Below are 24,596 nucleotides of genomic sequence, written 5' to 3' on the forward strand. Positions count from 1 at the left end.
TCATCCTCACCCTTTATTTGTGGGCAGATTAGCTGGTGCCACGTGGACCCCAACAGTGATGTCCATGCAGTTGATGCGCTCAGTTCACGTCACCCTCTGTGCTGTCCGGTGGGCTCAGGCACCAGGTGGCTGCATTCTGAAACATGGCAAGCCAAGGCGACGTAGTCAGCTGACCTCTCCACTTGGCCGGCAGCCAAGGCCACTGCCACGTCAGCACCGTCCTCTCGGGATGTGGCATCATAGCCAGGTGACGGCCGTCGTCTGAACAGAGGCCGGCGATGCCACGTGGGGACCCATTTGGATTCAGCGGGTATGTCTCTGTGGGCGATCCGCAATCATCGACATAGCGAATTGGAGCGAGACCCCCGGCCTCCACGTCCTCGAGCACGGCTGGGGACCGGAAGTTCATGTAGCCTGGCAGGAGAGACGAATTCAGTGAGGCAGAGCGACTGCAGGCGGACCAACGACAGAGAGGTGGGCAGCAGGGCACATACCTTCACCGTGGGCCACCCACACGCCCAGCGTGGAGCCTTCCATCCCCTGAAGCATCACGGCTGGAGATGGCAAGATGGACACGGTGACGAAACGCGACTCGAAGCGACCCGACTGGTTGTGAGTCAGGACGACGCTTGGCGACGCTTCACATGGCCCTGCGGGTTTAGAAGAGGGAGTCCGTGATGATGAACTTGGGGCACCCGAACTCCTGTTCAAGCCGTCACCCGTACCTGCACAGCCAACCCAGCCCAGCAGTGCCATCAGCTGGCAGCCGTTACATACGCCCAGGCTGAAGGTGTCCTCTCGAGAATGGAAGGCGGCAAACTGCGAGCGCACACGGGGGTTAAAGGTGACCGTCGCAGCCCAGCCTGGTGAGGAAAGCACAAGAAGGAGATTAGGCCGCTGGCAATGCCCCCCTAAAATAGCCAGGCGTGTCGTCCCCTGCCCAAGCACACATCACCTTTAGCGGAGCCCAGGACATCCGCATAGCTGAAGCCGCCAACAAACACCAGCCCTCGGAAATGGTCAAGGGTCAGAGGTCCACTGCACAGGTCCTGCGTGGTCACATCCCACACCTGCCAACAGCAGGGACTGTCATACCTCAGGTAAGCAGACACTGGTGACAACAACCTGCCATGCTGTCAGACACCTCAGTAAACCCACCTCAAAGCCAGCCATCAGCAGAGCCGCTGCCATCTCTCGGTCACCGTTGCTGCCTTCTTCTCTGAGCACTGCCACTCGAGGAGCAGACACACCTGGGGACGGGGACAGGGACAGCGGTCGTCATGTGACAAGTACAGGAAACTGGCACACGCCACAAGGAGGGACTTGAATATACAAAGCCATAACAAGGCGCCCCTTCATGTGGACCGTGACACACCAGTGCTGCCCTCACCTGGACATCTGGAGATGGTCATTGTCTGCGCGGGGTCAAAGGTCATCTTGTAGTCCGGCCCAGTCCGGCTTTGGAGTCCGCGCTCCTCCTGTTGGACGCACACGGGATTGGCCTGCAGCCGCTCCAGCTGGAAACTGGTCGACTCCCATAATCCTCGGAGGCTTGCCATTCTCTCAGACAGCACTTCCTGGCCACAGACACAAACTCGGATCTGGAAAGATGGAGAAGAAAATCTCTGGGCTCAAAGTGCCAGCAGGTCAGCTTGGTCATTGGCATCGGTGGCTCGCCAGTCGAACGGAGATCTTTAACTTTGTTAAAAATGGCAAACATGGAAGAATTCCAGCATCCTGAGCGCCGTAGCCATAAAAACGCGAGCAGCAGAGGAAGTGGGATTGACAAATCGCCATAGTGGACTGGTCAGTGGCCGGAGGCAGGCAGTGACCACAAGCCATTAACATGAAGTAGAACTCGCTCTCTATCTCTATATTATATATATATATCTACAGTGGTGTGAAAAACTATTTGCCCCCTGAGCCTAATAACTGGTTGGGCCACCCTTAGCAGCAATAATTACAATCAAGCGTTTGCGATAACTTGCAATGAGTCTTTTACAGCGCTCTGGAGGAATTTTGGCCCACTCATCTTTGCAGAATTGTTGTAATTCAGCTTTATTTGAGGGTTTTCTAGCATGAAGCGCCTTTTTAAGGTCATGCCATAGCATCTCAATTGGATTCAGGTCAGGACTTTGACTAGGCCACTCCAAAGTCTTCATTTTGTTTTTCTCCAGCCATTCAGAGGTGGATTTGCTGGTGTGTTTTGGGTCATTGTCCTGTTGCAGCACCCAAGATCGCTTCAGCTTGAGTTGACGAACAGATGGCCGGACATTCTCCTTCAGGATTTTTTGGTAGACAGTAGAATTCATGGTTCCATCTATCACAGCAAGCCTTCCAGGTCCTGAAGCAGCAAAACAACCCCAGACCATCACACTACCACCACCATATTTTACTGTTGGTATGATATTCTTTTTCTGAAATGCTGTGTTCCTTTTACACCAGATGTAACGGGACATTTGCCTTCCAAAAAGTTCAACTTTTGTCTCATCAGTCCACAAGGTATTTTCCCCAAAGTCTTGGCAATCATTGAGATGTTTCTTAGCAAAATTGAGACGAGCCCTAATGTTCTTTTTGCTTAACAGTGGTTTGCGTCTTGGAAATCTGCCATGCAGGCCGTTTTTGCCCAGTCTCTTTCTTATGGTGGAGTCGTGAACACTGACCTTAATTGAGGCAAGTGAGGCCTGCAGTTCTTTAGACGTTGTCCTGGGGTCTTTTGTGACCTCTCGGATGAGTCGTCTCTGCGCTCTTGGGGTAATTTTGGTCGGCCGGCCACTCCTGGGAAGGTTCACCACTGTTCCATGTTTTTGCCATTTGTGGATAATGGCTCTCACTGTGGTTCGCTGGAGTCCCAAAGCTTTAGAAATGGCTTTATAACCTTTACCAGACTGATAGATCTCAATTACTTCTGTTCTCATTTGTTCCTGAATTTCTTTGGATCTTGGCATGATGTCTAGCTTTTGAGGTGCTTTTGGTCTACTTCTCTGTGTCAGGCAGCTCCTATTGAAGTGATTTCTTGATTGAAACAGGTGTGGCAGTAATCAGGAAATTGAACTCAGGTGTGATACGCCACAGTTAGGTGATTTTTGAACAAGGGGGCCATTACTTTTTCACACAGGGCCATGTAGGTTTGGATTTTTTTTTCTCCCTAAATAATAAAAACCATCATTTAAAAACTGCATTTTGTGTTTACTTGTGTTATATTTAACTAATGGTTAAATGTGTTTGATGATCAGAAACATTTTGTGTGACAAACATGCAAAAGAAATCAGGAAGGGGGCAAATAGAGATATATATATACACACACACACAGTGGTGTGAAAAACTATATCTATATCTATCTATAGATATATCAATATATATCTATCTATAGAATTAGTCCAATGTCTGTCTGTCTGTCTGATTTTCACGAGAGAACAACTTCACGGGTTTAGATCGGGTTTTTTTTTCCTAGAATTTCCTTGAACATTCCAGTTGATTTTGCCAAACAACTTCAGCTCAAGAGGAGAGAACATGTGTGCTGCTACTGCTTGTCACCCGTACTCACCGTCGCACTCGGCCCCGAGCCACACGTCCTCCCGATGGTCAGGCACGTCAGTCCAGCACTGTGGTAGCCTTCGGTCACCTGCGCCTGGTGAGCCTCCTGCACTTCTAAGACGAGGCCCGGTTCCTCCGAGAACAGCACCTCCAGCACTGAGAAGAAGCAGCAGCAGGCAGGCAGTGAGGGGTGCCAGTCCTCCCACCGCTCACCCGGACCCCCAGTCCCTCACACCACTACTCACCTCCAGACTGGCTCAGGGGCAGCTCCACCTCTATGCCACAGTTTCCAGCAAAGGCCATCTCCAGCAAACAGGTGATTAATCCGCCATCGCTGATGTCATGTCCAGAACTGAGAAGAGAGGCTGATGGGGGGAAATACAAGCAGTGCCAGTGTGTATTGAAGCGCTGCCCACTGAGATGCTACTAGCGCCAGGGCACAAGACACCAGCTTACCTTGGATGTGCTTCTGGGTGACCTCAAAGCAGGACACCAGCTTGTCAGGATGATCCAGGTCAGGTGTCTGGTCACCAAGCTGAGAGAAGCACTGTGCCAACGCTGATCCACCCAGGCGGTGCTGGCCAGGAGTGAGGGGTACAAAGAGAAGTACGCCTGTGGAGAGGAAGCCAAACAGGGGGGTCGGACACCAAGATTTAGAAAATCTACAAACAGAAGTTAGTTAGCCTCAATAATGAAGGTGCCACAGTGCCAATGAGTGGCATGTTAATTGGCACATGCAAGTAAGAATTTCACGGGACTCTGTTTCTCAGGTCCTTATGGTCACATGTACAAGGGAGAACCCTTGTGAACCTCCTTCTGTGCCCAGTTTTAGCCCGGACCCCTATCTGTGACAACCTTGGGAGACACAAGGGTAACCCCAGGCAGTGTGGGGCAGTGGTACAAATCCCACCACTGACACTGTCTGACCCTGAGGAAGTCACCTGACCTGCCGGGACTCCAACTGGAAAGCCAAAAGAAATGGAGCCAATTGTGCCATCAATGCTGCTCCTCACAGATGGGGGGCTAACATTGACTACTGGGGGACGACACTGCATAAGCCACCTCGTGTTAATACGATGGCTCCTCGTACTTACCTGTGCCATCATGGTGCTTGAGGTCTGGCGTGACAGTGGCAGTAATATCTGGACACATCGCATAGGTGGAGATGACCAGGGACCCTGAAGCATAAGAAAAAGGGGCTTAGCTCTCCGCTGAATCATGAAAACAACGGGCTAGAAAGAAAAAAAAGAAAACAAAACTGCTGCCTGTACCAGGTGCCTTGACGGTCTCCTCCCTGACCCTCGCCGCCATGCTAAGGGAGTCCTTCCCCCCGTCCACTGCAATGCCCAGCTCAGCCATGACGTTACACATGGCACTGCAGGCTTCCAACAGGGCAGCACCCTCTCCAGGTAGCTTAGCTGCCCACATCCAGTTTCCACTACACTTCACGTCCTGGAGATCAAAATGGGAGACGAGTCATGACAGTGACTGCCACTCTCTGTCATGGTGGTCACAAGGGCACAAAGCTTACCCTCAGGTCAGTGATACGTGCAAATATCAGGTTGGTCAGAGCCTCGGCAACCGCCATGCGGGCACCTGCAGCTGCACTCAGTAGCCCTTTGATTGGCTGCTCCCCCACTGCAGTGGCAGCACCTTCTGTGCCAAACGGAGACAGAGCAACCACAGCAACATCTGCCAGGGGTGTGTGGAGCGGGCCGACACACTGCTGCTGGGCCACCAGGCCAGTCACGGACCGGTCCACCTAGTGTGACAAAGAAGAGGGTATTGGGAGAGTATCACAGGTGGGGTCCCAGATGGCTGCTGCTTAGAAGACCCTCGCACCTTATTGGTCAGGTAGCGCTTGCTGGCAACTGCTGGAAGCTGGAGGACCCGCGTCAGAGCGTCTTGAACAGTAAGGCCAGGAGGCAGGAGCAGGGGGTGCAGGTCAGGCTGGCAACTTTCTAAAACAAATTCCTGCCCAAAAAAAAAAAAAAAATGACAATTTGAACAACGTCCACGTACAAAAATCCTGCCTTGGGTATCAAAAAGCAAACTCTGAACAATGCCAACACATCAGCAAGCCTTTCATGGCATGTACCTTCAAAATGGTGGCATATTGTCACAGTACGAGTCACCACAAGGAAGGACTGAAACAGCAGTGACAGCTCAGTTTGGCCCACTAGTGCAGGAGTCACAAGGGTGACAGAAAAACCGATGCCAGGCTACCCAGACATGAAAGTGAAACCCACACTGAGCTTGGATTCCTTTTACCACCTGTGGCCCCAATTTACATTCTGACGGGACGTCACCAGGGTCTCTCACAACTAGTTTTGTTTTTTAGGGTTTCATTTTCTTTTTCATTGCCACAAACTGCTCTTTCTTAACTGACTGTACTGCAGGCACTGAACAGGGGACAATCGTGCCTTATCAATACCTCCTGATGACCCCGACTCTCTTCATTCACTAACACAATGTCTGACTGGTATCTCAGAATGGATGAATAGTAACTTTCTCAAGTTAAATAAAGAGAAAACTGAAATCTTAGTGGTTAGCAATAATGGATACAATGAGGCTATTAGAAATAAACTGGATACATTAGGATTAAAAGTCAAGACGGAGGTAAAAAGCTTAGGGGTGACTGTTGACTGTAATCTGAATTTTAAATCACATATTCATCAGATCATTAGAACAGCATTTTATCACTTAAGAAACATAAGTAAAGTTAGACCTCTTATATCACTGAAAGATGATGAGAAATTAGTTCACGCGTTTGTTTTCAGTCGACTAGATTACTGTAACGCACTCCTCTCAGGACCACCTAAAAAAGACATAAATCAGTGACAACGAGTGCAGAATGGAGCTGCTAGAATCCTAACTAGGAAAAGAAAATCCGAACACATTTCTCCAGTTTTAATGTCACTACACTGGTTACCTGTGTCATTCAGGATTGACTTTAAAATTCTGCTTATGGTTTATAAAGCCTTAAATAATCTGCCCCATCTTATATATCAGAATGTCTGACACCTTATATTCCAAATCGTAACCTCAGATCCTCAAATGAGTGTCTCCTTAGAATTCCAAGAACTAAACTTAAAAGAAGTGGTGAGGCGGCCTTCTGCTGCTATGCACCTCAAATCTGGAATAGCCTGCCAATAGGAATTCGCCAGGCTGATACAGTAGAGCACTTTAAAACACTGCTGAAAACACATTACTTTAACATGGCCTGCTCATAACTTCATTTTAATTTAATCCTGATACTCTATATGTTCAATTTCCTCATAATAACTACTCATGGTGGCTCTAAAATCCGTACTGACCCCTACTCTCTTTTCTGTTTCTTTTTCCGGTTTCTTTGTGGTGGTGGTCTGCGCCACCACCATCTACTCAAAGCATCATGATGCTCCAACAATGATGGATGGATTAAAAGGCAGAAGTCTACGTTACCATCATCATCTTCATCAAGCCCTTCCGTGAGAACCCTAAATCCAAAGAGGACTGTTTCATTTATGTCAGGTAGAATGCCCAGAGGGGACTGCGCTGGCGGTCTCATGGTCTGGAATCCCTACAGATTTTATTTTTTTCTCCAGCCGTCTGGAGTTTTTTTTTTTGTTTTTTCTGTCCCCCCTTGGCCTTTGGACTTTACTCTTATTCGATGTTAATTAATGTTGACTTATTTTCTTATTGTGTCTTTTATTTTTCTATTCTTTATTATGTAAAGCACTTTGAGCTACTGTTTGTATGAAAATGTGCTATAGAAATAAATGTTGTTGTTGTTGTGCCATGCTGACTCAGGAGGGTGGGCCGACTGCAGCTGACCCGTCAGAGACAAAGAGGCACAAGGAGTCCCCCAGAAAAAGCAGTGTGCACGTTGACCGCCTTGTCCACACATTTTGAAACTGGCAAAGGGGTCTCTGGCACCTCAGTATGCAAATCGCATTAAGTGTGTGTGTGTGTGCGCAGATCTCTCTGAAAGACAGGAAATGAACCTTCAGAAATCATCAAGCACATAAACCAAAGAGCACAGCGTTACGTATAATAAGGTGAAGGGCACCAACACTCTACTGTACCACTGGTATTTGAAAGAAATGGCAACTTTAAATACAGAGGACTAAGGGCCCTGCGCCCTGCTCACTTCACTCGCCAACCCCTGGGCGGGCACTACCCGCAAGCCACTCCATGCCTCTGCCGCTCGCGTATGTACAATTTAAACAGATTGTTATTTTCAGGGAAATTGTTACACATGGATAACAGAACTATTTTACATTACAGCGAGTGATTAACAAGAGTAAAAAATAGTAAAACATCATAAATTGAAAGTAAATGAGGTTTCAGGTTGCGTTTGAGGTATTCGTTGTTTTATACGTTTTTGCTTTGTTTGGCTCTGAAATCAACACACAAATACTTTTTAAACTTACACTTTTAATGTAAAGCTTAAGTAAAAATAATATTTGGAATCAACTCTTCGTCTATCGCATTCAATTTTGATTCCTTGTTTGGACTTTGATCGTGACAACACAACGTATACCAGCCCGTGTGTGAATTTCGTTTTTTTTCTCTCTAATAAATAAACTGACTTTTTCGAATGTTTGTCTCTGTGATTTGTTAATTGTCTTTGCCAAAGTTATTGTAACAGGAAACTGTAAACGTTTTAATACGAATGGCGTATCGAGATCTCCTGTGGTGTCTCATGTTCGATGGACTGCATGACCTTTCTTGTCGCCTGTTAATTTTACAGGTCAGAGTTGTTTGACTCATTTTCAGTACAACTAATCCTGTCCCACTGCACAGCCCATCACTCAGACATCAATTACGAACTAACATTACGATACATCCTTCTTCCTACAGTAATTCGTGCGGTGGGAGACCAGGCGGTGTTAACGGTTGTAGATATTCTTCATGATATTGTAAGTTGATGTTTTCATCTTCCTCACCATCACCACTAACTGTTTCAGCAGAGCCTATTGATACACATTTAATCAATTTGCCATGTAACTGATCAACAATTTTCACGTTAATTCGTCTGACTTCATCGTTTCTCGGTGCTAAGACTGCCTGGGTACTCGTTTCTTCTGATGATAACCCTTCAGGATTAGTCTTCACTAAGATTTGGACAGAAAACGTCTTCTTTTATTTGGAACTTAAAGTGAGGAAAACGTAAAAATTGATAAGAGCTGAAAGCGCAGGAACTGTGATGACAAAAGCTTTCACACCAATGAGAGGTGAGAGGGTGTGGTCTGAGAGGAGGGTGGGACTTGAAAAAATCTCTTGGCGCGAGTCTCGTCTCATGTCGAGGTTTAAAAATATTAACATGTGGATTTGGAACTTGACAACCGACTCCACGGTAACGCAGCTCAAAGTAGTGAAACTCAAATGAAATAATAACAGCCACATGAGCAGAGGGCGCTTGTGGCACACATGACAAAACATCAACTACCAGCGTGTCGCTGTCGTCACATCAACGTACATGCAGCTTTCACATGTAACGGGTTTTTATGCAACAAAATGAACCCTAAATATGCAATGCAACACCAATACCATCCCAAAATATGGCACCCTCTGAGTTACGATGGGATCTCAGAAGCTCTAGTAAATTAAACAGATTTTAAGATGAGGTTTATGACGTTCTACTTCAATGACAAAAACTACACGATTAATGTGGAAATGTTGAGTCAACATTTCAACTTAATTCTTCTTCTCTGCCGCCCTAATACGCTTCCTTACGACACTCAGACGCTCGCCTTTTCACGTCGACTTTGACATGTGGCCGCTGCTTTTTCTATCAGACAGTCACTGTGCGACTCTTGACTGCCACTCCAATTTCCTTTTCTTGCTCACACCAATGCTTAAGCCACCAAACTGTATGTTTCCTCTTTGCCTCCACTTCACATTTGCTGAAATTCGTCTTTTTAACGTGTGCTTTTGCTATTGTCTTAACAATACATTGAACTGAAGGGGCTTTCAAATATTCAAGTAGGAGTCTGTGGGGCTGTAGGCGCGTGTATGTGCGTTAAAAGTCACAAGGATTGGGATTTATAAAGAGGAACTGCGTGCGACTTTGCTTATGCACAGGTTTATGCATCTGAATTTTTGTGTGTACACACATTTCTGTTTTGTCTGTACACAACTGTAAGAGCCAATCATAGAAAGTTAATGTTTAATGTTAAATTTCTATAGAATGTCAGTTTCTCATTGTTACTAACAATATGGTATGGCCTTTCACCCCCTGCAACTTAACTTCTTAGCTATGTCTGTAAAACCGAGTGGTAATTAAGCCAGTCAGGTTACTGCAGGCATGGACAGCAGACTGGCATACAGTTGTCTGCTTAGCGTGCTTAACGTACCTTAAGTACGACTCTATGTCCAAACTTAGAGATCAAACGAGATATAGAAGACTTAAACAAGAACTTTTCTTTAATGCCAGTTTTTTTTTTTTTCTCTAGCTCTGAAATTTCACTAAAACTTCCAAACAGAGATATTTGGACTGTAGAATTATTTGAACATGCGTCACACTATATCACCTGAAACATCCTACGCAGCAAACTGAAAGCTGCTGTGGCAGACGGCCAAGGACGTAGCCCCACTGGGATGCCTGGAACAAGGAAGGACCAGGAGAGGAGCAACATATTCCCCTGGACACAAGTGGGCAGCCTCCCTGGAGTCCATCAGGGCCACAGATACAGAGCTGGGAAGCTCATCCCTGTGGGGATCCTGAGCCATGGACCTGGAAGTGCTGCCAAAACATCATCAGGGTGTGCCATAAAAGGGGCCGCCTCACTCCATTCGGGGAGCCAGAGTCGGGCGGAAGAGGACGGACCTTGCGACGGCAGAAGAAAAAGAAGTCTAAAGGACTGTGAGCTGTATTGGGCAGAGTGTTGTGTTGTGTGCCCAAGAATAAAACGGGTGAGCTTTTCAACATCTGGAGTCCGTGTCTGTCTGTGTCGAGGCTGAACTTCCACACTGCATAACTTTGGTAGCTTTGGATAAACGAGGCTACAACAGTGTTTGAGTGTGAATTCTGCCCGCAGCGTTATACATGAGCCCCCCGGTGCAGAGGCCTGGCGAAAGTCAATCGCCAGGTCTGTGGTTTGATGACGTTAGTTGCAGACCTCACTAGGAAACACAGCTGTGTGTCTGATTTCTGCGCTTTGACTCACCCCACCCCCTCGTCAACACACACCATTATACCAGACGATCACATGGGCGATCAGATTGACGCAGCATCGATGGCTGCACTGTATGTAAACACCGCTTTGAAGACTGAGGATAAGCCCACCTTCTGAGGCATCTTTCCTAGCACCCAGTCGAGCTGGAGGTCCACAGGCTGGGATGTCCAGGGCTCCTGGTCACCTTGAGGATGGCCTTCTCTGTCATCCACCAGGACAATCTGCACAGTAAACAGAGTACATGAGCACATGGCCCTCACGTCTACACCTGACCACAGAGTGCAGCTCAAGGTGCTAACCCTGCCATCCCCAGTGATGTGGCCCACAAAGTCCACAGGACACTTCTCACGTTCACAGACACGACGGAGGAAGCTGCAGTCAGCTGGGCGCATCAGCAGGGCATTGCTCTCTTGGTACTCGGCTCCCCAGATTTCCAAGGCACTCAGTGTGGGGTCACCTGTCTGGAAAAAGAGAATGTGAAAGACGGAAAAATGGAGCAGCCAAGATAAACTGGGAAACGCAGAGACGGCACTCACCTTAAATCTGCTGGCATAGATGACGGCCCCAGATGGCTCACTCAGCTCTTTCAGCACATTACCTACAGAACACACATTAGCGGTCATCCTGGGCACTGTCGTCCTCCTCCTCACCTGCATCACAGCACAGCTCTCCAGTTCGCCTCACCATTTCCCCCAGCACCCTGGTCATGAATGCTGCACACAGGATTGCCTGCTCTCCGCTCAATGCAGGCCCTTAAAGCTCGGTTCATCTTCTGCTCCATTTCAGCGTCACCTCGCTGGACAGCTCCGAAGTCCAGGTCACTGGAGTTGTCACCTTGGACCTACATAGCATGATAAACAGCATGGACTAAAATGCACTACGGTAGGCAGAATGGAGCTGTTCCACTGTAGGAAGTCACATACTTGGATTGATGAGGCGGCTCCTCCACCAACTCCAATTCTGTACACTGGACCCCCAATCTTCACCACCTCCATGCCTGGCCAGAGATTCAACATCATCACGTTCAGGCCTAGCTCCTCCGAACACCGTTCAGCACTCCACCCCTCTCCCACACGCTACCTGGCTCGGCAACTTCCTTTGAGATGTGACGATCCTCAATGGAGCCGATGCCACCACTAAACATAATGGGCTTGATCCACTCACGCCTCTCACCGTTGGGTAACCTCATGCCAAAGGAGCGTGCAAACCCTGGCAAGAAGAACAGACAGACAGACAATCATCCACAACAAAGACACAGACTTCCATCATCACCACCAGAAACAAGGACTTAAGTAGGCTGCATTGGAGTACCTGCTAGGACGGGCTCCCCAAATTTGTTTCCATAATCTGAAGCCCCATTGCTGGCCTCAATCGCCACCTGAAGAGGAAGAGCAAAGTTGGAGGGGTATTCAAACGTGGCATCTTCCCAAGGGAGGGTGTGACCTGCACAAAAAAAAAAAACAGACAAGAAGCCAAGCCATGTTAAGAAGTGTCCGTACACCACGTGAGCAAGATGGACTGTAGTGCCCCACTCGCCCAAAGAGCCAAAGGGAGCACTAGCCTACCTGGGATATGGAGGTTCCCAAAGCAGTAGCCAGCAGTGCCAGCAATAACATGGGCACCTCTGCCTGTGCACTGGACATCCCGAATGCGTCCTCCGGTACCAGTGGTAGCGCCACTGAATGGTGCCACACCTGTAGGATGGTAAGAAAAGGCTGAAGATGATGCTAAACCAGAAGAAAGGTGGCAAATGGCAGTCACTGAGACAACAAGACAATGACTGGCAACCTGACCTGTAGGGAAGTTGTGGGTCTCTGCAGTGAAGATGATATTCCGTTTACTGCGCACTCGCTCGTAGTGACTGGCATGGGCCGTATCACAAGGGTACAAGCCCTCCACCTCACAGCCCTCGATTCCACTGCAACAGACACACTCGAGTCAATCCATCTCTGTGAGCACAAACCCCCCCGGCGGTCAACCGGCCCTCCATCTTCCTGGCAGTCCGCACCTGCTGTTGTCACAGAACTTGATGACGTTGTTCTGGTTACTGTGACGCTGCGTTCCCATGATGAGGCTGAACAGAGACTCTCTCTTCTCCATTCCATCCACTTTCATTCGCCCTCGGAAGAACCAGTGGCGGCTATGCTCACTAAAAGAGAAAAGGGGTGAGATGTGGGCTCAAGGTGCCCAAGTGACCTGCTGCATTCAGACTTCATGGACAGCAGCACAGCAAGGTGAACAGGGACACACCCGGACTCTATCACTGCTAACACATAAGCGATGTCCATTTTACATGGACCATAGGAAAGCCAACATTATGGCGGCAATACCTTTTGAAAAGGAACAACAGACTTACGTGACACAGGAGAAGGTTTACACAAAGTGCAGATACTGTTACTCTGGGACACAAATCGACAGACAGCAAAAATAAAGACATGGATGTTAAAACTGAAAGATTGTCTTCATAAGGCCGGTTTGTCTCCAAGGCAAGTCCCGACCTCCTGCTCTGTTCAACTTGTCACTCAGAAGTCACAGAGTTACGCCCTCTGCTCTTTTGAGATGCCAGCCATGCTATAAAACACTGCAACTGAAACCCCACCTCGGCACAGTTCTCATGATGGGGGTCATACAGGTGGTCAGCGAGAAACGCGGGTGGCTGCGTGTTCAGTTTAGGCTCACAAATACATCCCAGCTGACCGTACCTGTTTGACTGCGCCAGATCAAAGCACTCCACACTGGTGGGATTGCGCTGGACACGCAGGAAAAGGTCTGTGTAGTAATCAAGGTCCCACGGATCAAACGCTAAACCTGTAAGGAGAGAGATGTATGGAAGAGTCACACACAAACCGCAGGAGCAACTGCAGCCAGCTACGCCCTGAGGGACACGGGTACCCTCCAGCAGTCCTTACCTAACTCCTGATTGGCCTTCTCCAGGGCTGCCCGTCCTTTTCCAAGAACATCCACTTGAAACACTTTCTGGGGTTGGGCATCTACTGCAAATGACTCAATAGGGTGAGAGTAGATGCATTCAGTCATCCGGTCAAACAGAGAGTGGACCAGTGTGTCCAGCTGTGCATCAGTCAACTTCTTCTCATCTTTGACCTTGGGCTTTAAAATAAAAAAGGCAGAGAGAACCACCAGAACTGAGAACACATACCACTAATACCACTAAGTTTTTTAAAACAAAAAAACTGGGAAGAACAGCTACTCAATCAGGACACCACCCTGTCAAAAAAAAAAAAAACATGGCCAATATAGCAGAAGCCAAACATCATGGCCTCCAACCTCTCAAGACGGCAGCAGACCCTCACTACAGTTTCAGCAGAGCACTGCCGCTTCGCCATTAGTTTCTTAAAGGAGACAAATGATCGACTGCAATGTGATAAGGACATTCACAGGATTCACTCAAAGTTATGTGACAAATAGACAGACGTAGTAAAAGACCCCGAGCACACGGGGCAAGTCCAGAAAACGTCATATTACTGCATAGTGCGACAAACGTATGGCAGTACAGGAGACGAGCATTACTGGAGGGGGACTTGGCCACTTGTAAAAAACAGCATGGAATAAATGAATGAATGGACCACCATAAACACAAACATATGTGACAAGAAATAGAAAAAAAAATTACAGCGTTATCTTATGTGATGCAATGCAAGATCATTCTTAATGATACGACATCACATAAAGAAAACAAATGGATTTAAAAAGTAGAACTATACAAAAATGAACACCCTAGAACCCAAGTCCTAAAAACACACACACACACACACACACGCGACTCGTTCATAATGTTCTGGCCGCACTGCAGGGCTGTCCAACTCAAACCCGGGGAAGGGGGGCCCACAGTGCCAGCAGGTTTGCATTCTGGCCACTTTCTTCGTAAGTAATGCTGCTAATCTTATATAGAAACGTCAGTCAGTCCGTCCGTCCATCCGTCCTTCCCGGAGGTGAGAGGCGGAGTCGAGGTGAGGGCTCCACCTCCGAGGAAACAGAAAATTCGCTTAGCCGCTAATAACACAAGCAAGACGAGAACATCAGCGAAACAAAAGCACCGAAGAAAGTCAAAGTCGCTTAACCGCTAACATCAGTAAAACCCCGGTATCTCTTTTAGTTTTCCTCCTGCCGCTAATGCACAAGCCAGAGGAGCGTGCCTTTTTTCTTCCGACTTTGGCCGATCTCCCCATGCTATTTCGCAAACTGACTGGCCAAATCCCGACATCAAGGAAAAGATTGGACATTGGCTGGTCAATTTACAGAGACATTGGCCATTTCATGATTTGGCCAATTTCAGGTTTTGGCTGTAACATATACTGTATAAATATATTAGATATTTATATATACAGTCATATGAAAAAGTTTGGGAACCACTCTTAATTCTTTGGATTTTTGTTTCTCATTGGCTGCGCTTTCAGGAAGCAACCTCCTTTTAATATAGGGTGGTCCAGATCTAATTATGCAATTTTCATTACGCTATAACTTATTAAGTTTATTACACAGAAAATCACCAGAATAATCCCAGACCCTCAAGAAGTGTGCGAACTGGTGACATGAAGAATTGTCTTCATGCGCCGAACTGGAATCGTCCCCACATAAATCAAAGTCATCCAGACGATCTTGATCTGCATAATTACATCTGGACCACCCTGTATATGACATGCCTTATGGACACAGTAGGATTTCAGCAGTGACATTAAGTTTATCGGATTAACAGAAAATAAGCAATATGCATGTGACGATGTGGGTTCTGGCTCCACACTCCCTTTGATGTTGGAAGCACTTGAACCCAACACCGTCGATAATGTTGCCGAATGAGCTAGTCAATGGAGGCAAATTACTGAGCAAGGGGAAGGTAGAAAGTGCAAAAGTGCTTTTATTTAAAACAGTCAACAAAAACAAAGTTCATAAATAGTGCAGTTCTTCAAATTCATTAAATAAATAATCCATAAAAAGAACGTGGAGTAAAACCAATAAATAGAAAAAACAATCCTTAAAACGAGAGGTTAAAATCTTTTTAGGAAGCAGTCTTAAAACCATCAACAAATACGGTGCTCTTCTGTTAGCGTCTCACCTGCTTATCCCGTATGGGCCAAGCAGCAGGCAAGACGCTCTCTACAGCTGCCCTCCTCAAACACACGCAAGACTGGAGACCTCCCGATCCCTGGCTTCGGTTTGGCTCTCATCCCAGCCTCGAGACTTGGACTCCTTGATCTCCAGGACGCTCACACCAAGGACTGCCACTCCAAGCCTCCCGACTTCCGCTGCCTTTCTGCGGCTCGTCGCTTTCACCTTGGTCACTCCCGCTACCTGCTCGCTCAGCGGGAGCGACATCAACACAAACACGTGGGTGTCGGCCTAACACCCAGCTTCCATGCAGCTGTCCACGAGCGCTCATTCGCTCGCACGTCCGCTCGCTCTTCGCGGCTCTCTCCCTCTCACCGACCTGCTTCCTCTCCTGCTCCCGGTAACCTCCGTCCTCTCCTTTCCTTTCTCTCTCCGATCGTTTCTTTCTCTCCAATCGATTCTCTCTCTTCTCCCCAACCGACTTGCGCTTCTTTTAAAACGTGAGGGGCCATCACAGCTGCAGCATTAGCCACGGAGCAATCACGAATGTGGGCAGTTCCTCACCTGTGCACACGGTGAGAAACGCCCACATCGACGACTGCCCCGCGGCTCGCTACAACAACGCCCCCCTCACGAAGCCGCCTCGGGTGCGGTGATTATTTATTTAAAATCAATGGCCTTTTCTCCACGAGCTGTGGACCCATAACACCACAATGCATCATACCAAAATTAGACAGGTGCATAAATGTGGGCACCCCAACAGAGATATGACATCAATACTTAGTGGAGCCTCCTTTTGCTCCTTTGACCCTCTCGATGCTGTCCTCCTATAGACTGTGATGAGTGTCTGGATTCTGGATGGAGGTATTTGTGACCAGTCTTCATACAACATCTCTCCAGTTCAGTTCAGTTTGATGGCTGCCGAGCACAGACAGCCTGCTTCAAATCATCCCTTAGATTTGCAATGATATTCAAGTCAGGGGACTGTGACGGCCATTCCAGAACATTGTACTTCTCCTCTGCATGAATGCCTTTGTAGATTTCGAACTGTGTTTTGGCTCATTGTCTTGTTGGAATATCCATCCCCTGAGTAACTTCAACTTTGTGAATGAGTCTTGAACATTATCCTGAAGAATTTATTGATATTGGGTTGAATTCAGGCGACCCTCGACTTTAACAAAGGCCCCAGTCCCTGAACTAGCCACACAGCATGATGGACCCTCCACCAAATTTGACAGGAGGTAGCAGGTGTTTTTCTTGGAATGTGGTGTTCTTCTTCCACCATGCAAAGCACTTTTTGTTAGAACCAAATAACTCCATTTGTGTCTCATCAGTTCAAAGCACTTTGTTAAAAAATGAATCTGGCTTGTCTAAATGAGCATTTGATACAACAAGCGACTCTGTTGGTGGGGTGAGTGCAGAGAGGGCTTCTTTTTCATCACCCTGCCATACAGATGTGCTGAATTGTAGAACGATGTACAGATACACCATCTGCAGTGAGATGTTCTTGCAGGTCTTTGGAGGTGATCTGTGTGTATTTGTGTGTACTCCTGTATTTTTCTTGGCCTGCCAGACCAGCTGGATTGGTGTAACAGCAACTGTGCCTGTGGCCTTCCATTTCCTGATTCCATTCCTTACAATTGAAACTGACCGTTTAAATCTCTGAGATGGCTTTTTGTAGCCTTCCCCTAAACCAGGAGACTCGACAATCTTTGTTTTCAGATCTTTGAGAGTTGCTTTGAGGATCCCATGCTGTCTGTCACTCTTCAGAGGAGAGTCAAAGGGAAGGAAGCACAACTTGCGATTGACCACCTTAAATACCTTTGACCACTCATGTCTGTGAAGTTCAAGGCTTAACGCGCTCATCATACCAAGTAATCAGCATTGAGCAGTGACAGGCATTCAAATCAGCACGATGACAAGGGGACCAACATTTTTGCACAGCCAGGTTTTCACATTTGATTTAATTTCATACAACTAAACACTCCTTCACTAAAAATCTTTGTTCAGAAATTACCACCACCACGTTTGGCACCACCAAGCATACCACGTTCACAGTCACTTGCCGTAGATCACACGTTTTCACAATTCTAATGTTTGGCTGAATGACAACCAAACTTCTTGGCCATTTCTATATGCGGTATACAGTAACTGAGTTACATCCATTTGATTGGCTGTTTGGAGGTTCAGGCTATTTGCTTTAAAAAGCAGGTGGACTCCGTATGTAAACTGGCCCTTTGACTTTTGCAATGTGTGGCACCTGTAATGCTCTTTCTTTAAATGTGCCCTACAGAACAAGAAGACTCGATGAAGCAGAAGCTAAAACAGACGTCAATAAGAAAGCAGAGGTTGATGATGCAAACATATGAATACTAATTTGGACATTAGATATCATGGGACAGACAATAAACGTGCTAAACTAACAGTGCCAACCGCCCACCTCACTCCAATCCTTTACCTTTCTGTCCTGTGTGTTATAGTTTTAGAATATTTAACTTATTAAACAGAGTCTGGGCCTGCGGTCATTCAGGCCGAGGCATGTTGGCTCCACACTCCATCTACATTTCATCCAGAAGGTCAAACTCTCACCTTAATCAGGTAACGTCGGGACAGCTCTATCCTGCTCACATCTTTCAGCCCCACACTGTGGCAAATGGACACAGCATTGGTTGACCAGGCAGTTGAAAAATTCAACCTTTTACAGAACAAAAACAAAAAACGGTGTGATTCTCTGCCCAGAATTCAAAAAGAAAGTGTATTTTTGTTATGTTATGTTTTATGGCTTCCCAGAAATCGCATCTCCACTCACCTTGGCCCAATCTCCACAAGTTTTTCAGTTTCCCCAGGAACTAAGAACGGCTTCTCATTCAGACACTCGGGATGAAAGGGGCTGCTGAACAGCCAGTGCAAGACAGCCAACTCCTCCTGGCGGGGCTTCGAAGGTCCTGAGAGGAAGAATGACACTTGGGACGTGTGGCAACTCAATCAATATCCAGTCCCACCATCTCCACCAAATTAGACAAAGCACCTCAACAGAAAACAATGACCTTCTACACCCCCATACTGGTGTCAAGGCACTTAATGAAAAGAAACGTGCACAGATAGAACACGGGCACCTCCTGAACCTAAGTCTTGACATTAAAGAAGATGCCCATGTGTAACAAACCAAACTGAGCCAGGCTGGGCACAGCCACGGGCTCAAGGATCAAGTCACACTTTGTCACCTCAAACGTCTCTGGCCGTCACAGTGGATACTCACCACTCCACTCCACATTGAAGCAGCTCTCTGTCTGAACATTCATTTCTGGAAAGGCTTGTCCCACGTTCTGCTGGTTCCACCCCACCACGCCATCTGCTTCTCGTTGGTAGAAGTGCAGCACCGTCATCTTGAGCCCTATAAGTATGACACACGTAAGCTGATGGAGGTGGACCTCAGACTGCAGCACATACGAGTGGCCTGGATCAGGCATGGACTAAGACGTGTGCAAGATAAAATGAGCCTCGGCCTCTGCTCACCGCTTTCTGTGCAGGACGTTTATTTTGTTCAGGAAAGCTTTTAAGTATCAAGTTACTCAGCATTTCATGGCCACTCTATCCCTGGAAATAATTCTGTTCTTCAGCGACATTTTACTTGGCGACACTCATGTTAGCCCCTGCTTCTACTGTGCCATTTGACTAAAATCAATCGCATAAAGTCAAGCTGCTGTTATTTTCAACAGAAAACTGTGGCAGCTCAGCTTGTTTTCTACCCTGCGGCATGCCACCCTTAACTCACCTGCCTTTTAGATTCGACTTTGCCACCATTAAAAAGTGTTTTATGTTGGTTATTTTGACTTTTACTATTGCCTAAATACATTTAAGTATCTCGAGAGGTGTCCTAAAGACACAGTAAGTGTATTGGGATAACTGGAGACTTTGAAACAACATGGCGAGTGCAGGTGTGAGCACATGTGATGGACTGGTGCCTTAAACGGAGGAGATCCTTATCTTGTGCTCAGTGCTGCCAGGACCAGTCGCTGCTCCTCTGTGACCCCTGAATTCAACCCTACTTCCCTCTAGTGTAGCTGAGAGGCAAAGGGCACAGGAGCGACTCAAACCCAAAGGTCAGGGGTTCAAACTCCATTGTTGGTATACAAAGTGACCGCCGTGCATAAAATGCCCTGTGACTGTTTAGGAGCAAAGTAAATATATAAAGCTGGTGACACTTTGTAATCAGATGACTCTTGTTAGACTTTAAACTGGTCTACATGTACAAAGCTAGACGGAGAGGCATGCCTTATCACTCTTACTCTGCACATCTTTTAGGAAGACAAGCTCTTCATCAACTAAAACTGACATACTGCAGGTCTGTGAAAAGACTTCGAATATTCAGTTTTGGTGAAAAAGCGAGTTTTATTTATTTATTTATTTTTTCTACAGTAGTCTGTGCTACACTTGCACATTTACAATGGCTACTTGTCACCTTACACACATTCTGTCACAACTGTTGTCCTCTTGCCAGCAAACATTACATTATTTTAATGATTATTACATTAACAGTATACATAGACCTTATAAACCTAAAATAATTCAGTAGGAAGTCTCCAAATGTGCATTCCTACACTTAAATCACGGGAAAAACACAACTGTCTCCTAAAACCAAAGCCCTGCACATCTCAGCTTCATCTCATTGAGATCTGAAAGTGCTTTAAAAACTCTTCTTTTTTAGCTTTTTATGATACAGAATTAGTTTGGGCTTGATGTTTCCAGTTAATAAAACTGCTTGTATGTTGTTACATACCTTCAATATAAGGATTTAAAAAAAATAAAATAAATCCCAACAATCAGCACTCGTCCTAACTGACGCACATATGGCAGCCATTTTAAAGTTGCCTTAACTGCTCTCATAAATGAATGTGTGTGAATTTTATAACTGCAGTAATCACTGCTGTGTACAACTGGAGGGACAAGGGGGCAGTGGAGCTGGACATTATCAAGTCACTAGGATTTGAAAGTTACATTTCTTTTACCGTCACCAGCTTTGTATTGAGCCACGGCAGGTGATCTTTACGCGGAGCTGGGTCACCTACACAATGGTGGCTTCTCACAAAAGTAATTAAGAACAATAAGGTAAAGGGACACTTGTTAATACAAAAGAAATTTGACAAACGACAGGAGACCATTCTGTCCATCAAGCCCATTAGTTTAGCGAATACCTAAGCTGTCTCAATACCTCATCCAGATTCTTTTTGAAGGCTGTGAACGTTTCTGCTTTATCTCTATGTCTTGGCAGTTTGTTCCAGAGTCCCAAAACTCTTTGTATAAAGAAGCTCTTCCTGTCTTCAATTTCAAATGCACTTCTGCTGAACTTCCAGTGCTGTCCTCCAGACTGTGATTCACCCTTAAGCCAAAGCAGTCTTCCTGGATCTCCTTTATCAATACTTTTGAAGGTTTTAAATACCTGGATGGGGTCCCCATGCTGCCTCCTCTGCTCCGACTATATAGGATTAATTCTTAAAGGTCTGTCACAATAGGACATGTCCTTAAGTCCTGGGACACTCCTGGTTACTCTCCTCTGCACATCTTCAAGTGCTCTTATGTCTTTCTTGTACTGTGGTGACCAGAACTGCACACAATACTCCAGATGCGGTCTTACTAGTGCATTCTATAGTTTAAGCGTAAAGTCCCTTGACTTAAATTCAACAGTTTTCTACTTCCTTTCCGATGGCAGTTTAAACAGCCACACCAATTATCAGCTACATGCCCTTAAATAAATGAACAGAATGCTTCTTGTTGTCAAGTTGTGACAGCACTTGTCAATACATCGCACACACTGAAGAGCTCAGAGACGTGTCTTCATTCTGAGAGTTTACTAATTTGTGACAAATCAATAAATTCGTATGATAAGGAGAGACAGACAATGGAGCTGTGCTGTGAAACCTCATATCAAAAAAAAAGTATTTGGTGCAAATGAAAAGCACCTCAAGAACATAAAATATGTAAACCTGATATGCAAGGGTGATAAACACAGTGTTGTGTACACGAAGACTCCAGCTGTCGTTTTAATTTATTAACTGCTTACTTGAGTCGTTGCCTCTCAGAAGTGTTACCAGCAGCAGTCATTCACTGCCATAGCTGTCTGTCATTCCAGACCACTAATATTATCGGTTTAATTCTTTGTGTTCATTTCAATGTTGTGGGACCCAGGGAATATCCAGGAAGCATCAGGCAGGAGCCAACACTGGACAGGACGTTGGCCAGTCACTGGACACATTCACCGCTGCGCTCAGAGAAGGTCCTTTCAGGCATGAAGTGAAAGCTTAACGTTCACTACAAACCCTCAGTGGTCACACCGGGACACAGCCAAGTGACGTTTCATCCCTTCATCTTTTTGTCGCAGTTCCCCAAGAGTGTCGAGTCTTACATTTGATCTTTTGAGACATCCCTGTACTGTCCACGGCCTTACTTACAATCACTGCGGTCTCCGTCCCTCTCATTTTTCCCTGCAGTGTATGTTTGGATTTGAACTCCTCCTTCCGACTACTCACCGCGTTTCCCTCCGGATGCTCTTGGTGACTGCTGTGAAAGATGTTTAAAAAGACACTCGATCGGGGCATATGGCTGCTCCACCGGCTATGCACGGATCACAACATGAACGACTATGCGCCTTTACCGCTGCGGGTGGCTGACCTCTGCCTCGTCTCGACTCTGACTAAATAAGCCGGCAGGTTACGACATTCGCAGCTGCCCCTGTCCACACACACACACACACACACACACACACTCTTTGGACCCTGACAGATCGGTAGCGCCCTTTGCACCGATACACAAACAGTCCAGTTTTGCCCTCTTGACCATAAGGAAATCTCTTCTCCACAACGACACAGATTAAACCTCGAATGCGCGCTCCTTTCCGTGTTAACTTTTTATACACACTGAGACACGCACGTTGACATAAAACACACCTCACCGTGCGCTCACTTCAAACGTCCCGCACTCCGTGGCCGGCGACTCCCGCTCTTCCACTTCGCGCGAGGAGTTCCGCAACTCGGGGCGCCCGCCTTGAAACGCGCAATGCCCACGTGCAAGAACGGTGCGCATGCTCCGGAGATACTTCACTTAAAAAAATGTCCAAAAAACTTTTAAAACAGACCACCAAGAAGTTATTTAGGTGACACATACTGGCGAACACAAAAAAAGAGAAAAACGAAGGCGCATTAACAGGAAACTTCAGACATACCTGACCCAGCAACTGCTGCTTTGAGCATCGATGCTCACGAGGGGTAGCGTAAGGCTATGGACGTGTTTTGAGGTGGGTGTGGCGAATGGGGGGCGTGTCTGACGAGTTCTGATTGCTCTGTTTCAAGGTGCGTCATAAAGGCTCGCGCTAAACTTTGTTTGAGTCTTCCGGGTTTTCAGTTGGAAAAGCCCGTCATGGTAGCGCGCTTTACCTTAGATTAGAAGGATCAGATCGGCACCTTGGCGCTTTTTCGTCTCTCCGCATTTTGAGAACGTTTCCACAGTCTTGAGGAGAACGGGTCATACAGCCCGAAAGTCCTTAAAGACCCCCTTGTATCAGAGAATACTACTGTATAGGGAGTGATGTGACCGAGCAATAAGCGCAGGAGTCAATTGTAAAGTGTATAAGAGGTGTGTGGATCACTTAAAAAGGTGTGTGAAACCAAACTGGAGGCTGCAGAAATGAGAATGTTGAGATGGATGTGTGAAATAACAAAACTTGGTAAGATCACGAATTAGGAACCAGAGGTACTACAGTTTAAATTGGGGATATCTCAAAGAAAATACAGCTTTGATTTTTCAAAAAGATGCATGAAGGGTTTCTATCTGACACCACCCTCTGGCAGTTTAAATCAGCTGAAACTGATCAGGACTTGAAGATCACTGCTTTGACCGTGGAGGTCTGTAGGTGCCGCTCTCTGTGTAGAATTACTGTTTTTTGTGATTTCTTGCTTCTCTTGAAGGATTCTGATTTTTGTTTTTCATATTAGTACTTGACTGCTTTTGGATTACCCTTTTGAGTAACTCCTTCTGCCCATATCTGCTCTGCTGACCATTTTTTCTGTTTTCTTTCCACCTTAATAAAAAGTGTCTGAGTCTGATTACTATGTCTCTGACATTCCAACAGATGGCACATCACAACTACTTGTAGCAATAAAAAAAACTGAAACTTAAAAGTGTGCCTTATGAGAAGGATTTAGTAGCCATAGTGGAGCTGTCACTATCGACTGCCAGACATTGCTTTACAAAGGCTAACAGAATGTCAGGTTATATAGCGCCTTGACGTGTGGAGTACAAGTCACAGGAGGGTCTGCTCAGGCTTTATAACACACTGGTGAGGCCTCATCTGGAGTCCTGTGTGCAGTTTGGGTCTCCATAAAGACACAGCAGCACAAGAGAAGGTCCAGAGAAGAGCGAATAGGGTGATTGTGGAGGGCTACAGGGGATGAGTTATGAGGAAAGATTAAAAGAGCTGAGCCTTTACAGTTTAAACGAAAGAAGATGAAGACGTGACAGGACTGGAGTGTTTAAAATTAGGATGGGAATTAGTCCAGTGGATCAAGATGGTGGCTTTAAAACAAGTTTTTCAAGAACACAGGGACACACTTGGAAACTTGTTAAGTGTGAATTTTTCTTTACAGACGCATTGAATAATTGACCGAGTAGTGTGGTGGACAGCAGGACTTTACGGACCTTGAAAACTCAACTTGCATTAAGGAATTAAGGATTCTGTTCAATTAGGGAATTAAATGGTTTGAACTGGTGAGCTTTGTTGGGCTGATTGGCCTGAGCTCATCTAAATGTTTCTAATAAAATGCACTGCATTCCAACAGA

The 24,596-nt window shown here is 46.4% G+C and overlaps 1 protein-coding gene across 5 annotated transcripts; it reads right to left on the reverse strand.

The window, feature by feature from the left end:
- pfas (phosphoribosylformylglycinamidine synthase) lies at positions 1 to 23,071 on the reverse strand. 5 transcript variants are annotated; one of them, XM_039736076.1, is made up of 29 exons: positions 22,984 to 23,071; positions 19,024 to 19,158; positions 18,574 to 18,709; positions 18,354 to 18,459; positions 13,610 to 13,808; positions 13,403 to 13,508; positions 12,709 to 12,849; positions 12,494 to 12,618; positions 12,266 to 12,394; positions 12,012 to 12,143; positions 11,781 to 11,909; positions 11,624 to 11,697; positions 11,385 to 11,541; positions 11,237 to 11,298; positions 11,000 to 11,161; positions 10,811 to 10,921; positions 5,380 to 5,511; positions 5,069 to 5,299; positions 4,809 to 4,989; positions 4,632 to 4,715; positions 3,994 to 4,149; positions 3,783 to 3,902; positions 3,548 to 3,693; positions 1,391 to 1,601; positions 1,159 to 1,250; positions 956 to 1,070; positions 726 to 863; positions 495 to 650; positions 1 to 414 (listed from the first exon to the last, which is right to left on the reverse strand). In XM_039736076.1, exons 1-29 carry the CDS (start codon positions 23,009 to 23,011, stop codon positions 80 to 82), a joined length of 4,029 nt encoding a protein of 1,342 aa, XP_039592010.1. In that variant the 5' UTR covers positions 23,012 to 23,071; the 3' UTR covers positions 1 to 79. The 5 variants fall into 5 exon arrangements, with proteins under 5 accessions (XP_039592010.1, XP_039592006.1, XP_039592007.1 ...); XM_039736072.1 differs by having other exon boundaries at positions 495 to 863; XM_039736073.1 differs by lacking the exon at positions 22,984 to 23,071 and adding an exon at positions 22,709 to 22,807 and having other exon boundaries at positions 495 to 863.
- Between the last annotated feature and the right edge of the window lie 1,525 nt (positions 23,072 to 24,596).

This window comes from Polypterus senegalus, chromosome 14 (assembly GCF_016835505.1).
Source record: "Polypterus senegalus isolate Bchr_013 chromosome 14, ASM1683550v1, whole genome shotgun sequence".
Taxonomy (NCBI): Eukaryota; Metazoa; Chordata; class Cladistia; order Polypteriformes; family Polypteridae; genus Polypterus; species Polypterus senegalus.